Below are 17,540 nucleotides of genomic sequence, written 5' to 3' on the forward strand. Positions count from 1 at the left end.
ATGTCCATTCAGGATCATTCTCTTGCTTAGCTCTCTCAGCATCTACTGCTACCTCTCTTGGTCTCAGGTGGGCAATGCCAGCGAGAGGGTATATTTTCTAGATTTTTTTATATTGGGTACTTTATGTATTTTGTTTTATTATAAGCCATGTAGGATCAATAAATGGGTGGCTAAATAAATAAGCAAGCTTTTTACTGGATAATTATTGCTAAATGAAGGATATAGAAAGAAGGAATAGAGCCATAGCTTAGCAGCAGACCTATATTTATATCTACATGGCTCAATCCTTGTCATCTCCAGTTAAAACTAAAGCTTTGGTAAGAACAACTGATAATGGCTGCTCCAGATCCTAAACAAATGCTGCAATCCTAAATAATTATGAAATCCAATTCAATAAAAGACAGTTTTGCTTGAATCTTTGGCCTCTGCCAAATTATTTTCAGATGGAAAAATATCACTAGCAAAATTCAACAATAGAAGTAACATTTTGAAGTGGACCCATTGGCCTTTCAGTATAATTTTGAATGGTACCGGTGGAAGGAGAGATTTCTTTCATTCCCACATATAGAAATGAAACCAAGAATTAGACCCAGACAGGTATATTTCAAGACATAAAAAATATTTATTCTCTTTATGCTATTCCTACATCAAAACCTAAATCAGATGTCCAAAGTCAAACTTTAATGAATTAGGGATAGCAAGAAAGATGGGACTTTATACATTTGTACCTCCTGTTAACTTTAACAGGACAGTAAATATTCTCTTATAGACTGTTGCTGAGTTCTCCATCTTTCACAATCCAAACAGTATTTGGCAGTAAAGAATCACCATGCTACCACTGTGAGCAAGCTGGATTATTAAGTCACAATTCAGCTGGAATGGAAGAGACTAAATTTTTTTGCCAATCTTTCAAGCAGCTTGGTATTGTTTTAGAAAAAGATAAATTAACACTGGTTGCAGATTTTTTTCTAAAAAAAAAAAAAGAACACAATTGAATGGGTTTGAAATTATGCTTTTCCAACATAGTAAGTCGAGGACACGAGCACAGCTCAGTTCTTTAAGGGAAGGTACAAAGCCTTATTGAAGAACGAAGTTGGATGATCGCCAAAGTGGTTTGTTCACAACAAAGCTGGGATCTGCTCTTATAAAACTGGTATGCCAAAAATCTGTCTGGACTATGGGATAGTAGCAGCAAGAATGAAACAGTGTTGCTGGGAACATGCTACTATGTGAGAGAGGACAAGGAGGAACTGAGCCAAACCCAGCATAATCACATGGGATAGTTCAGTACCACATCCTGTTTGGCCAATTCCAGCAACATAGGGTCATCGAAGAACTTGCTGATGCTCACATCCTCACTTAGACCCTGGAAGAAAAATAATGAATGGTGATCATTACATTGGGGAATGGGGGGAAGACAAGAGTCTGAATTCCATTGCAGTGAAAGAACTGCAGAAATCAAGAGATAAATTGGCTTAGCATCTATATCTTACCTTCCTGCGTCTAGTTTTGATCATAAATTCTCTGGCCAGGTGGGGGGCTGGCTGGGGTTCAAGAGGTCTGATCACGATGCTCTTGTCCAGGGGATCACCTGGCACAATCTGTAATGTCAGGCATATTTAGTGAACATTAAGCTGAATTTCCCAATCATGACACATAAAATGTTCAAAATCTTCATAAAATAAAATAATAATTAAATGTTTACCACACATGTTTCTACTGAATGAATACACATATGCAGACTTATATATATGTGCATGTGTGGCACTAAATGAATGCTTTTTAAAGCATTCCAAAAGAGTCATGTCCACATCTCAAAATCACAGATCTGCTTTTAAAACATATTTAATGGATTAAACTACCTATAGTTTATAGATCTCTTCTACCATTGTAAAAAATATTTATAGATCTTTCTTTCTATTGTAGTTGTAGTTAAATATGGCAACCATGGAACAGGTTTGTAAAATGTTTACTGTTCAAATTCAGAAGGAAACCCAATATTGACTTCTTAATGGCTTAGGAGATGTTACAGAAAAAAAGTAAAAAAGCTTGAATGGAAATCCCAATGACCAGGGAGGTAAAAATTTAAGATTATCAAGCAGGAATCTGTTCTTCCACCTTAGCAAAATTTCTGCCCTTCCCCCCCATACCAAAAATAGAACTTACAAAAAAAATAAATATATCAGTAATATAGAATTCAGAACATGCCATTTGACCTCTTCCCCTGTAAAAGCATGTGGGATAATTCATCAATTAATATACAATGCTTTACAGCAGGGGTGTCAAACTCAATTTCATTGAGCATTATGGTTTTCCTCGGGGGTGTGTGTGTGCCAGGGTGGGTGCGGCCTACTGGGTGGGCGTAGATGGAGTAGGTGTGGCCTACTGGGTGGGCATGGCCAGCTCTACATCATTCGCGTCAAGGGTGCCTGGGCAGGAATGGAACAGATCTGAGGGTCTCTGGCAGAAGGGGGTAGGACCAGGGCACGTGCCAAGACATGGTCCACTGGAGGAGCCTCACTGTTCCTCTCAGGCCATATGGGGGGGGGGGAGACTGGATGGTGGTGCGGGCTGCCCGGAGCCCTGGGCAGCAGAGGTCAAACGCCCAGCCTGGCCCTCGAGCACCTGCAGCACCAAGCCCAGCCCCACTTCCCCAAGGGGGCATCCAGCTGTACTTATCTCCTCCTCAAGGCGGCTGCTGCTATACTTGCTCTCCTTAGCCAGGTTGCTCATGATGGGTACGAGGTCAAAGTCAGAGGGAGGCCCATTCCCTCTCCATGGGAGTAGGCCCGGCTTTGTATCCAAAGCTTCCTTAGCAATAGGATGGGAGACCCCCAGGATAGGCCAGGAGGAGGGGACAAGGGGATGGTGAAAGGGCAGCAGGGCAGGACTAAGGCAGGATTTCCTCAGATCCTCCCTCTCCTTCTTTCCTTCCTTCCTAAGTAGAGTGGTGGGAAAATATTTGAGATGAGGGAGAAAAACAGGCAAGAAACGCAGCTGGGGAGATGTCACCCTTCGTGAGGAATGAAGAAATGCACCATCGCCTGGGCTCTGGGGAAGGGGATGCCATGAGCAGCATGAGAGTCAACATTACCTGCATGACGCCGCCCAGCCCCCAGCCTGCATGGTCTTGGCAGGCAGCGAGGCGCTCTCCTCACAGCGCTGAGAGGCTGAGCCAGACGGTGCGAATCTGAAAAGAAGTGTGATGCCACCCAGCCCCCAGCCTGCCCGGTTTTGGCAGGCAGCCAGGCGCTTTCCTCACAGCGCCAAGAGGCTGAACTGGGCGGCGTGAATCCAAAAAGCACGATTCCTCACAGCGCCGAGAGGTTGCTGGGTGGTGCAAAGCTCATCAGTTTGCATCTTGCTGCCTGCTAAAACTGGGCAGGCTGGGGGCTAGACAGCATTTTACTTCTCATCAGATTCGCACCATTTGGCTTAGCTCTTGGCGCTGTGAGGAGAGCGCCCTGCTGCCTGCCGAAACTGGGCAGGCTGGGAGCTGGGTGGCCTCGTGCTTCTTTTGGGATTCACACTGCCCGGCTCAGACAAAACCGGGCAGGCTGGGAGCTGGGCAGCGTCACACTTTTTAGATTCGCGCCGCCCAGCTCAGCGTCTCAGTGCTGTGAGAACGCCCTGCTGCCTGCCAAAACCCCTCCCCCAGACCCCATCAAATCGGATATGTGAAATAGGTGAGGGCTATTTGCTGGCCACTTCCAGGCGATGGTGCATTTCTTCATTCCTCACAAAGGATGACATCTCCCCAGCATGCACCCAGGGGGTGGGGCCGACACGGCAGGGGCTGGTTCCTCGCTGTTTCCAGATGGCCTTGTGGAGCTAAGACTGAATGTGTTTCAGCATAGATGGCCACCACAAAATTGTACGTTGGCTCCCAGCCAGCCTGGGTCAGGGCCAGGGCCAAGGCAGCAGGGGCTATTCCCTCACTGTTTCCATGATGGCTTCGCAGGCCACATGAAACCACTTCGCAGGCCGCTTCTGGCCCGCGGGCCTTGTGTTTGACATGTCTGCTTTACAGGATCTCTTACATAAATCCATGGCACTTCTTTAAAGAATTCTACCTGGCAGGCTGTGAATTCTAATAAAAATTTGAGAATTCTGGATCTTCAATTTTTTCCTCATCTATATGCTTACAATGCCTCCATACCACTTACTTGCCAGTGGTGAAAGACAGAGAGTGAGAATGCTTGTCCCTGGGTATGTGTCCTGAGGTCTGTCTCAAATCCAAATGAGTCAATAGCTGGGATAAAGGCTTTGATAGTATAGAGAGGGGATCCTGGGATTGGTGCATCTTGGGTCACATGACCTCTGCAAAAATACAAAAAAGAAAGCAAACTCCTTTGATTCACATTTGACTCAATTCCCAACTGAGAGATATGTATGCCTCAGTGTGACACAAGGAAACAGACAAGTTTTATTATATAGAACAATTAGTGAGGTATCAAAACATAGCAAGGGGTAGGGGTGGGGGGGAGAAGAGAACAGATCAAGTGGGATGTCTGTAGTTTCTGAAAAGGAAAAAGGAAGAATGTAAACATCTGTCTTGGCAAAGACAACCAGCTCATTGCAAAATGAATAAACAAGGCATGATGGAGATAAATTTCTCATCTGTCTTCAGAACATTACAAGTCAGAACATTACAAAAAAAACCCACCACACAGCATGTTACTTCATAAAGAGGAGGCAGAAACAACTGAACATATTCTAATGCTTGTTAATATTATTGCCATATACAAAGTACCTATATTTCCAGGTTGTCCCAAGCATTTCATCTTTCGTATTGCCTGATGCAAGCAACATAATGTATAATGTTGCAAAATTATATGACAGAATTCGTGATCAGGAAGATGTTGCTCTTGAATGTTACTAACAAATTTCTTTTTTCCTGAGCAAAATATCCCGCCTTCTTTGTAATAACTTTTTGGAACAGTTATTTTTATATGGTTTTTGGTTTTGGTTGGGGATTTAAGATTCACTTTTTAATGAACTGATATTTTCCTCTTTTATTGTCGAGTATACTTTTATCCAAAAATAAAATTTTATAATATATAATAATAAAAAAAAATACAAGTTAAAATTTTATAATTTTATCTTGATTTTATCCATTTCATCTCTTAAATCTCAGGATTTAGCTTGCCTAGTATATATTCTTATTGCTTTGACTTTTTACCATTTTGGTTTTTACTATTTATTGTAGCAGTTTTAACAGACCCATTCTTTATCATTCTGGTACTTCTTTCCCATTTCTTTTTTCTAGTGCGAAAACACATCGTTTGCTCCTAAAACAGCAGTGAGAAGTCAGCCTGGCCAATATCAGAGATGTTCAATAGAACCCTTCCTCACTCTTATATGAGAAAGGACAATCCCTCCCCTCCTTTCAACCCTTCCCCTCCTTTTTCCCCCAGAAAAGGTTAAAACAGTGCTTGCTGCATTATGAATAATCTGCACTTTAAATACTAAATTCCAAGAAACTATGTACCATGTTTAAGAAATATGTCACCAGAGAGTATTTCAATTAATATTATTTAAAACTTTAAAATAGCTTAAAATTGCCACTTACCTACGCCTGGCCAGGACAGTGTACACTGCAGAGACACAGTCAGCAGGAGCCTGGACCTCTACGAAATAGTATGGCTCCATTAACCGTGGCGTGGCCTGAGGAAAACACCATGCAAGAGAGTTTAGCTGGAGATAAATGCTCTCCCTCCTTCGTGGATTACTGCCTTGTCGTGGCGAAGGGGCTTGCGTAACTCAATGAAGCTATGAGCTATGCCATGCAGGGTCACCCAAGACGGACAGGTCATAGCAGAGAGTTCTGACAAAATGCGATCCACTGGAGAAGAAAATGACAACCCACCCCAGTATCTTTGCCATGAAAACCCCATGGACAGTACCAAAAGGCAAAAAGGACAGGAAGGAAGGCCTGGAGGAACGTTGTCCATGGGGTCGCGATGGGTCGGATATGACTTCGCAACTAACAACAACAAATGTTCTCCAAAAAGGTTCTGTTTCTCCAAGACTGAATATATTCCCCATTTCCTTTCCCACTTATTGCAAGGGAAAAACCCCAATAACTACTATTGACTAGAACATTTAAAGCAACTATTGGCAACTTAGCTCCCTTTTTCCTAAGCTTGATTTGAAAAATGGAATTGAAGTAGTAGAGACACTGTAGCAAAAATGGTTCTACCATGTAATAATTCCTGTTCTTTTAGCATATTTTCAAAAATAGGGAATTAAGCATCCACTAAACCTCTACAGAGAATTAAATAATGTGTAGAACTTTAGTTAAGGTTAGTAAAGTTAAACAAGCTCTACTTTCAAATTATGGTTAAGGCTCTTCACACTATGTCAGATCATAGTCTAGGTCTGAATGAAGGGTTAAGACTAACTAAAACATAGCTTAGTGTCTTGCAAATCAAGTCACTGAACCAGGATAATTAGTGTTTGTTTCTATGTTAGAAGTTTCTTACCATAAGGAAGGCAGAATACACAACCCGACGGGCTGTTGGAATGATCTGTCCACCTCCCCGATGTAATGGTTCCTGAGCAATAACAGCATCCAAGATCTTAAATTTCACATTGCGGATCACTAGCAAAAAAGGGAGCACAGAATATAATAAGAGATTTGTTCATATGATTAAAAATGCATATTAACTTAGGAGGCTGGGAGAGTAAGTAAATACTATTTCTTCATATAAACAGAATATATCACATTGTTATTCTCAATGTACTTGTATCCCAAAATGTATACACTTTATATACTGGGCTCCAACAAAGGCTCTGAAGGTCATTCATATGTTGGCTCACAACCATAATTGGGACCATAATTTGTTGTAAGTGGTTGTGGTCGTTATGTTGAGTTGGGCCCAACTTTACAACAAATTTTACAGTGGTCACTAACCAAATACCTGCAGTCATTAAGAAAATCTAGCTTTCCCAATGGACAATTGGTGAAAAAGTTTGCAAATCATGATTATGTGACTTCAGAATGCTGCAACTAGTTTTAAGTGTGAGCCAGTTGCCTAGTGCCCTAACATGACTATGGGGATAGTATGATGGTAGTATACAGATGAATACAGATCATAAGTTTTTTTTTTTCTTGTAGCTTTGCACCATTGTTAAATGAATGGTTATAGGTTGAGAATTATCTGCAGGCTCTTTCAGTTGCTTGAATTAACTTTTGACTCTGAATAACAAGAACCTAAAGCAATGGATGCTAATGGAGCATTCTGGCCAATATTATACAATGGATATTTTCTAAGACTTTGATTCATCTGAAAAGTGGTAGTGGTGATAAGATAATTTTTTTAAAAATCTGAAGAAATTCCCTGAGATGTTCTTTCCTGGAAAAATATTGTTTGTTAAATAAATGAGTAATCTACATCATTGAGCAGAAAATCACAGTTGCACAGAGTAATCAAGAGCGTGGGAACTTTCTGAAGAATGGTAGTAATAGGTATTCCACTCTCATCAAGACTGCTGTAATTTCTGGAGCATTAAAATGTGTCTCTTTATGAGCTGCAAATATATTGTCAGCAGAATGGGCCTGAGAACACTGAGAACAGGTTTGGCTGTCTTGAACACATTTACTTACATTCATCACACAGAGGCCCTTCCCTTGTCCCCCACTGGAAGCCTTGCACAATACTGTCCTTCACAGAACCTAAGAGGGTTTTGTCAACCTGTACAAAAGAAGCAGCAGTGCTATCAGGTGGGAGAAATCAGTCTCTGTATAAGCCCACAATATGGTATGTTAATTAATCTAGGTGGATTACATTATGCAAGGATCATGTCATAAGGGATTGTTCAACAAGCTATGGCGAAATGAAACTATGACCCACAACAATGTGCGAATTCAGTTTGAAACACATTCCCAAAAGCAAATATCACAGCACTATATTTGAGAGCTGGAACAAAGTGATTCCAAGCTTTAAAGCTCCACATTTCTTTTTCATGATACTCTATGTTACTAGAAGTGTAGACCAGGATCAATTTTCTTACATTTATTCATTGTGACAGCAAGAAAAACAGTGGCTTCAGACAGTGGAAGGTTTCAATATATCTTGCATTTTGCTCTGTTACCATAATTTCCATTCCATATTTCAGAGATATGGAATTAAATATTTGGCCTGTACAATGCTTCGATTCAGTTCCAAAATTTTGCTTTGCAATGTCTGATAAAATGTAGCAAGTATCTTAACTTTTTAAAACGACCATCTCTTTTCTCAAGATTATGTGGCAGAAATAGCATGATCCAAGGAAAAAAGCAGCTATTTCAATGAGTTTGCTGGTGAGTGTTATATTCACACTCCTACAACTGAGCATCTTTTATTTAAAATGGGCCTGTTTCCTGAATATTGCATAGCTTTATTAAATATTCCTAGATATGAATATCCACTTGGGATGCTTATCTCCCTTGACACCTAAAGTGGTAAAAACAGAAGTAAAGAAGAAAAAGAATATGCTTATCACAAGCTCAAAACCATCTACTGTAAATAGCTTCTGCAGAATCCTTACCTCTGAGGGTAAGGTATCATCCACCAAGATGTTTGGTCCAGTAGCATCTGGTCCAAAGGCCCAGATAGAACGAGCAGCCAACAAATCCCAGTCATATTTTGTCTGGAAAAACTCACCCAGCTTTTTCCTAATAGGAGATATATAAATATTGAAGAGCAAAAGGGAGAGAACTCAAAGGTCAGACAGCTTAATATTATTCTCCAACATGAACTACACCATAGTTTTTCTGACAGATATTTGTCAATTCCTCCTTATATTTTTTCAAAGCAAAGAGTGCTTTTTTTTAGCAACCTCGCATTATCTCTAAGCCTCTTAAAGGATGGGCATGTTTTCTATAACAATGGCTTATGGATTAATTAAGCATTTTAACCACATTTTTGAAAGAATTAAGGTGGCCTTGATACAGCAAGCAAGCTGCAATGGCAAGGTAATGCCCATAGACATAAACATATTTTTAAAAATATGATATTTTTTGATATATTTTTTTAAAAAATGGCTCAATTTATTCACAGCAGTGTAAACAGGAAATGGAACTGGCAGGTGTAATAGTAAAACACTTATGAAAATCATAAACTCACATCTCAAGTGGTAAAGCTGGACCACTGGGCCAAAATTAAAGGAATTATTTACTTCATGAATTCTCCCACCTTGGCAGGTCTCTAGAAGATTCATACCTGTTCCATGTTATTTGCACAACTTCATTCTCAATGTCTTCAGCCAGGCCCTTTTCTAGAGGTTCAGCAATCATTGTAATCTTGTTTCTGGACAAAGATACAAATGTTATTTGGCTGACAAAGGAAAACAAAGGGCAGATGGGATATTTTCTAAAATGAAGGCATTAATAAATGTCAATTTGGAGCTTCTTTACTCGGAACTGTTTTTCCATTTGAAATTATTATAATAAGGAAGATTCTGACTTAATTTTTACTCAACTCTTGGAACCTGCAGGTGAACTGGGGTTCTTCGTTTGGTTGAAGTCTTTTTGAGTATAAAAAAGTAGTCTTCATTCCTCAGGCTACATATATGCATTGAGCTAATTAGAAATAATCACTTTAAACTATCAATCCTTCTCCAGCAACTTAGTGAGAACAGAACAATGGGGAAAATGACAAAGAGATGGCACCACATACTTGGGATAACCCACTGCAAGAATGTGGCTCTCAATAGATTATCTGCAAACCTATGCAGTCCTCTTTCTCTTTTTGAAATTTACTGAAAGGAGTCAAATAACAACTATGAGTAAGAGAGCCTGTGGGCATTTCAGAATACTTTACAGCTACTCTGCTTTTTTCTAGGCAATATTATACTGTATACTGTTGAAAAACTGTAATAACTGGAGAGAAAATATTTTGACCCAAAGAAGGAACAGAAATAACTTACTAATTTGGATACCTGTGATGAGGGAGGATTTAAAATGCTTTTTGTAGTTCAATGTATAGGCCTCCAAAAATACTTTTCCAAATCAATTCTTTCCCAATTCATTTGAGGGATTTTAAAGACAGGAAACATAAATAAGTATGTAAATAGCTTCTTGAATGTTTCCAGATCATTTTGAGCACAGCAAACACTAGTCTTTATATTGACTCATTTTTAAGATTCTTATCAAAGATCTTACTTCTTATTGGGTGTCTCAGCAAAACACTTCAGGGAAGATGTTTCCACAACTGTCTCACAGAATGTGACCACAGGATCAGCTACCTTTGAAAAACAAATTCTGAGAATAGGTAGAGAGCCAATAATCCAATTTCCCCCAAGTCATTTTAAATGGGAAGACTCAGGAAAAACCACATATTGAAGTCAAATTCAGGGGTAGTATTAAAAGGCAAACACCTTTGTATTTCCAGGTATATATAAGAGAGGAGATTAAGAGACATATAACAATGTCATCATGCTGGTGCCACCATTTATGTACGTCCAATACAGATGTTGAGGTGTGAGTGACATTTTCAGGATTACATTACTGTGCGCATGCTATCACTGTATTTTGTTGCGTGTGCATTATTAGTACCTTGATATCAATCTCTGAATACATTTTCCGAAGATCATGCATTACACAGTCAAGATAAAGTTCTCCTGTTCCCAAGATCACATGTTCCCCAGATTCTTCCACCTGGATAAGGCACAGATAGAACATAAAATATAAGAAAATAAATAGATTACCAGCCTTACCTAGCTATAGTGACAGAAACAAGATATGGAGATTAAATATTTTCCCAGTTTTGGCATCGTTCAGATGCATGGACTTCAGTTCCCTGAATTCTCAACTGTCGTCATGCTAAACGGGGAATTTGGGGAACTGAAGTTCCCATATTTATGTGACATGCAGATTAGTGAGGACCTGTATAGACAGCTAAATTAAATCCTCTTTTTCAACAGCAACATATATTTGAATGATGGATGCTAGATAAAAGAAATACCTTAGCCATTATTTGCCTCTATGGAGGAAATCTTGACAACAGCCCAGAATCTTGGACTAAGAAATGGCTTTTAGTGATTGATCATATGAATTTTAAGAAAAGACTTAATACACAGCAATATGTCAAATGTTAAAGGCCCATTAGTAAATTTCAGAGAAAAACCAGTTACTGTTGCTGCACACAAAGCATGTCCCAAATTTCTGACTTTCAGTAGGATGAGTGTGTCCAGTAGAAACATACCAAAAACAAATAAAAAAGCTAACCTGCCACAAGACCTTTCTTTGCCACAGGTTTCCCATGTTAACTTCTTATTGAAACATATTCCAAAACTAAGTCAATTTAACTATTATCAAATTAGTTCTCCAAGTATTAACATTTCTTCATTGGGGCAGGAATTTAAATTTCACTATACAGATAGTTCTCACTTAATGATGATAATTGGGACCAGAATTTCTGCACTGTTTGATAGCAATCCCAGCAGTGCCTGTTGCTGTTGTCAAGTGAAAATTGTCAGTTGCTAATGAGGGCCTGCCAGCTTCCCCAAAGCAAAGGAAATGGGAAAGCTGGTTGGAAATTACAAGTATCTGATGACTCACAAGCAGGTCGGAGGGTGGGTGAGTACTAGGGAGTGAGATAGAGAAATGCTATGCGAGTCCATGCAGGCTGGAGAAGGGATGCTGAGTCACTGCATAAATGTGTGTGGGCTGGAGGAAGGCTGCTGTGGTGGAAGTGCATTATGGAGTACAGGACCACATTCTTTGTAGGGAGTTCCATGGGAGAAAAAGCAGCAGGAGCAACTTGCAACCTTCCTTCCAGGTTCCTCATTCACTTTGCTTGTGGGAAGCCTGCAAATGGTGATCTGGTGATTATGGAATGCTGCAATCATTGTGTAAGCTGGTTGCCAAGCCAGCAGTTTGGAGCACATGACCAATGGGGTAGTGCAACGGCCAGAACTTTTGAGATCAATAGTAAGTTCCACTTGTCAGGTGCTGTTGCAACTTCAAACAGTTGTGGAACAAGAACTACCTGTTTAGCTAGTGAATGTTACAATCTGCCACTTTTTTTTTTACATTTCTCATTTACTGTTTTCCCCCCTCTGTCAACTTTCTGAACTGAACATGCACCTTGGTAGTGAGAGAGGGATAGCTCTTATTGACTTTCCGCAGGCCATCCAACATTTTGGGCAGCTCAGATGGATTTACAGGCTCCACAGCTATTTTGATCACAGATGTGGTGTTGAACTTCAAGGGACGGAATATTTGAGCCTGAACAAAACAGGTAATTATTATAATTCCATAACATTTGCATTCTTCCAAAGAGCTTTGATGGTAAATATTTACCTCCCAATTCTCCAAAAACATTGTGTATTTTTTCTTATTGTAAGAACATGGAAACTTGGGCCTTCAAATAACATGAGACTACAATGCCCACTACTATATCCACTGGCCTGACATATCTGGAAACCAAGGCTTCCTACTGTGTCCTAGGACATATGAAACCCCTAGAAGAGATTTATTATCTTATAGGGCAGACATGTCAAACTCGCAACATCAGGTTTTATTTTCAGGGGAACATGATACAAAAATGTCCAGGATAGCATGAATATAAATGATGAGAAACCATTAATCTGCTAAGACAAAATGATGCTTGATTCTATGCTGGTAATCACAGAACGTGAAATTATTCATCATAATGGGATGGAGCCAAAATTTTTAATTCTGAGTACAATAAGGAAGAGCATTTACTAGGCTAACATTGCTCCTAGAGCTGAAAATAAATGCAGTGCCACAAGTGCCTTAACAAATCTAAGAACTTGGCAAGGAGCCAAGACTACAGATATGAAGTTTGGAAAAATCTGAAAAAAGCAGGAACAAAATTTTCCCCCCATTGCTTTAATATTTCTAGCACTTCTGTGCCTTTGGTCAAGAATAATTCTTTAAGAAAAAGGTTTGTGAATTTCATCTCATGGTTCAGTCTTCCATGCAAAATACTATAGTTTTTTTTCACCCATGCTCTCCACAAAAACAGCTTTTTCAAAGGGGAGAACTTTAATACCAGAATGAAAAGGCATAAAGATTGGAGCTAATTGGAGCTGGAGGAAATGGGAAATGACCATGGAGCTAAAAAATATTATGTAGTGCTAATTTATTACTTTGAGAGACAGAAAAACACACTATATTTTATTTCAGTTGTATCTAACCAGCTAACCAAATTATTTACTAATCCTCAATATCTTGCTTTACTTAATATACAAAATGCACACCAAGGTTGATAGTTTGTTACATTAAGCTAACAATAATCATGATGAAGGGACAAGCAAATGAATATCAGGAACATTGTTTTTCTCACTATCTATGATAACAACTTTATATTAACTTTGATACCTCTTCATTGCCCCTGGGCTCAGTGACGGTGGCTGTCTTCACAATAGGCTGGTCTACTCCCTCAATAAGCACCCAGTTACCAGCTGGCACTCTATTAACTTCTATATGGTACCTGGAAGAAGACGTCAGTTAATCCATCCTTGATTCATGATCACAAGGTTATTCTAGCAGAGTTTTTTTGACTAGAAATTCCAAACTCTCTTAAAAGGGCTAAAGAGATCATTATACAATTATATAATTTTAAAAACCCTGCATGTGAAATCTTCAAAAATAGATTCTTAAGTAAATAATTATTGTAATTGTATCATTCTTGGTCCTCCATGTCAGGCTTCCAGAACATTCAGGAAAAAGCAGGTGAACATCCCTTACTACTTGGGGGAAAATCCTAAATATAATAGGTAATATTGAAGAGCACCTAAAGCTGTGTGGGTATAGGTCAGGAAACACCCTGAAAAATATAACAAAACTTTCGTTCAAAAGCAATTTTCTTCCTTTCAGAAGTAAAAAGTTTCAATTGGCTGAAAGAAGGAAGACAGTCCTGAGAAGGATGCTCAGCAGTAGGTGTGGATTAGTCAAATACCATTAAGGACCCACTAAAATTCTCAACCACCACTGGAAAACTTGATATAATTATCTGTGTGTCTGTCTATTTTTTCTATCTATCTATCTATCTATCTATCTATCTATCTATCTATCTATCTATCTATCTATCTATCTATCTATCTATCTATCTATCTATCTAATCTATTTTATCTATCTAATTTCTATACCACCCATCTCATCTAAGTGACTGTGGGCCGTTTATTACAGCATAGTAATAATATAATAAATTCTAATGTGGGATACAAATAAATAAAGAAAAAAACATTTCTAAGAAATATTTACCTTGCTACAGAGATCCAAAGGCGCCCCACAGTGCAAATCTGTGAATCTTCTTCATCTTCTAGAGTGTAGTTTTCTCCAAGTACCTTGACAGGTTGCTCTGCATGGATGGTTCCACTTAACACCCTGCCAAATGCATGGAATTGGACCCCATCGTCTGTACTATACATTTTTGTGGTGTGGCACATAAGTGGACCCTTTCAAAAGAATGTTTTTAGTAAAAATCACCCTTTGATTTACCATATATAATTTATTTAAATATCATCATCATCATCATCATTATACAAATCTTGAAACCAATAGTCACAGTGACATTTTGGTTTACTGAATCCCAAGGCTGCATCTGAGAGATTTTGAATGGCCAATGCTCATTATCAAGGCTGGTATCACTTAAATAGCCTATTTATCTTATGGGATTGTGGTATTCTGAATTGAAGGAACCATTTATGAAAGAAGCCTGGAAACTGTAATCCTGTTAAGTCTGGTGGGAATGGTCCTTTGGTACACAAAACGAGCCATACATTGATGTTGGGATGCTTCATTTTTCAAATATAAATATGTTTGTGCCTTGGGACAGTCATACCTTTCTTCTCTCCTTTCTTCAGGGTGGAGTCTAAAAAAAATCCCTCGGCATATGCCTGTTGCAGATGGTTAGCTTTCATCAATTCCTAGCAAATCATAGCCTCATTCACTCTTCAACAATCCCTGCATCCTGATCCTCTTTATTCATCACTAGAACAAGCATGTGACTAAAATTTGCTACCCTACATAGCTTTTATACAGACTCCATGTTTCTGAGAGAAATAACATGCTACACCTGAAGCCAAAGCATTTAAAATTGATTACTATAAGCCATCTCCACCCAACTGGTCCCTTAGCAAAAGGATGAGGTAGAAAACACTGACTGGTAATTTTCAGCACTTACACAGTTTAAAACAATTTTTGCACACATTCCTCAGAAAACTGATTTCCAAATTGTAGATGCAGCACATATACAATTTAAAACACTATACTTTAAAGCAGGGGTCCACAACCCCCGGTCCGTGGACTGGCACTGGGCCGCGGCATACCAGCAACTGGGCCGCACAAACAAGTGAAGCCCCATCGGCTGGATGCAAGCAGCACACAAAACCATGCCCCCTCTGGTCCGCGGAAAAATCTTTCTCTGCAGAACCAGTCCCTGGTGCCCAAAAGATTGGGGGCCTCTGCTTTAAAGGAGCCATGAATTACATTATATTTTGCCAGTGAGATTCAGCAAATATTTTACATAATTTGCAATGGAATAAAAAACTGCTAAAGTGAAACAAGCAACTTACACATCGCTGCTTTGAGAAAGGCAATGGTCCAGTTTAATACCTGCTTCCCTTCTCTTCTGTGTTATTTCTATTTTTATTTAGTAACAATAGTGTATTAAAATAAAATAAACAAAATGCTACTCAAGCACAACTGCACAAAGCAGACTGATGCTAAATACAAAGGAGGAGTAAATAAAACTCTTACATCAGGGTCACATTCACTCATGGCCTCTCCTAGATCAGAGTCAACTCCACCTGTATAAGTATGCTCAATCTTGGTCTTTGCCCCTATTTTAGGGGAGGGGATGTGTTGCACACACATATCCACAAAACCTGGAAGAACAAAGATAAATGAAACAGCAATACATCCATATTTCGAAAAGGCAGAGATGGAAGCTTCTGCCAGTTTCTAATTTTCCATTGGATTATAGTCTCTTTCATGTCCAGAATACCCACTATGTTCAACCGTATGATTTTTTTTTACACAATAGCATCTGTTCTAGAACAGCAACTTAATCTTTTTCTTTATTTAAGCTGAGATTATATTGTTTATAATTTATAAATTTAAATTTATAATACCTTCCAGTTTATAAAACTGGAAGATATCAGTTTATAATGATGTTTAGGACCAACTGATGTGTGGATATAAAGTTCTAAAATTATCTAAAATATAAATAATTGAGGATGCACCTCATTTCACGCCAGTCCATTCCCTGCATGGTTTTCTGATAAGATTCATCTTCAGATTCTTTGATTAGAAGAGAAAAAAACCTTCCTTACAGTGAACACATTTATCCTTTCCCAACCATGGAATATTGGAGGCTAAAACGTATAAGGAACGGTTGCTGGAATTGTGTATGTCTAGTTTAATGAAGAGAAGGACGAGGGGGGACATGATAGCAGTGTTCCAATATCTCAGGGGCTGCCACAAAGAAGAGGGAGTCAAGCTATTCTCCAAAGCGCCTGAAGGCAGGACAAGAAGCAACCGGTGGAAACTAACCTAGAACTAAGGAGAAATTTTCTGACAGAACAATTAATCAGTGGAACAATCTGCCTCCAGAAGCTGTGAATGCTCCAACACTGGAAGTTTTAAAGAAGAGACTGGACAGCCATTTGTCTGAAATGGTTTCCTGCCTGAGCAGGGGGTTGGACTAGATGACCTCCAAGGTCCCTTCTAACATCATCATCATCATTTTGTACAGATGAGTGCATTCTTGGCACTTGACAATCTTTCCAAAGTAAAACTAAATTGTTTGTATTCACCTGGGTATTAGTCTCTTATGTATGAGTTTAAAAGATTTTGACTGCAGTAGTATTTTGTATTTTAATGAATCATAAATAATATAAGAGCTGTAAATAGAATAAGAAATAAATCAACATTCATATTTAAAGAAATCAGAAATTAAAATAAAAATGAAGGGGATTCAATATACACAAGAGAAATAACACTTTGCAGCATATATAAATTCTCTTGCAATATGTTGTATGTATAGCATTTCAACTTTAAAGAATCAATGGAATAGTTTTAATTCCATATTAGGTTAATCACTCTGCAGTTATTAGAAGTTTAGCACTTGTACAGTTTCTTTTAATGTTCTGATTTGTATGTTATTTTTTAGTGTTTTAAAATATTTTGAAAACCATCTTGTATTCCGAAAGGAGCCTAATAAATTTTCGAATACATAAACTAACACAAGCAGTATGTTATTACTATGATGCCCACTCTAATAACAATTCTTTTAATCTATGAATGGTGCAGTAATGAGCAGATAGTACAACCGAGATTTCCAGGATAATACACTTAAATTTTATTTTTTTTAAGTTCACGTTATGTATTGGCAGGGGGACAGAGGTCGACTCCTAGGCCCCTAACTTGTGGGGTGCCTCAGGGGTCGGTCCTCTCTCCCCTTCTGTTCAATATTTATGTAAAGCCGCTGGGGGAGATCATTCGTGGTTTTGGGGTGGATTTCCATCAGTACGCTGACGATACTCAGCTGTACATTTCCACCCCAGACCACCCCAACGTTGCC

General features: G+C 39.0%; 1 protein-coding gene across 1 annotated transcript in view; it reads right to left on the reverse strand.

The window, feature by feature from the left end:
• Positions 1-615: 615 nt before the first annotated feature.
• The window catches only part of EFTUD2 (elongation factor Tu GTP binding domain containing 2), a 35,680-nt gene continuing 18,755 nt past the window's right edge, over positions 616-17,540 (reverse strand). The window contains exons 15-28 of the mRNA XM_015814625.1: positions 15,716-15,843; positions 14,219-14,412; positions 13,334-13,445; positions 12,074-12,214; positions 10,541-10,642; positions 10,148-10,230; positions 9,207-9,293; positions 8,533-8,659; positions 7,610-7,697; positions 6,486-6,604; positions 5,573-5,667; positions 4,167-4,320; positions 1,494-1,601; positions 616-1,366 (exon numbers count right to left, since the gene is read on the reverse strand). Of these exons, the coding sequence (XP_015670111.1) occupies positions 1,271-1,366; positions 1,494-1,601; positions 4,167-4,320; positions 5,573-5,667; positions 6,486-6,604; positions 7,610-7,697; positions 8,533-8,659; positions 9,207-9,293; positions 10,148-10,230; positions 10,541-10,642; positions 12,074-12,214; positions 13,334-13,445; positions 14,219-14,412; positions 15,716-15,843 (1,634 nt within the window). The 3' untranslated portion in view covers positions 616-1,270. The remainder of the gene's footprint in view (positions 1,367-1,493; positions 1,602-4,166; positions 4,321-5,572; positions 5,668-6,485; positions 6,605-7,609; positions 7,698-8,532; positions 8,660-9,206; positions 9,294-10,147; positions 10,231-10,540; positions 10,643-12,073; positions 12,215-13,333; positions 13,446-14,218; positions 14,413-15,715; positions 15,844-17,540) is intronic.

The sequence above is a fragment of the Protobothrops mucrosquamatus genome, unplaced genomic scaffold (assembly GCF_001527695.2).
Source record: "Protobothrops mucrosquamatus isolate PMUCROS unplaced genomic scaffold, P.Mucros_1.0 scaffold269, whole genome shotgun sequence".
In the NCBI taxonomy this organism is placed as follows: domain Eukaryota; kingdom Metazoa; phylum Chordata; class Lepidosauria; order Squamata; family Viperidae; genus Protobothrops; species Protobothrops mucrosquamatus.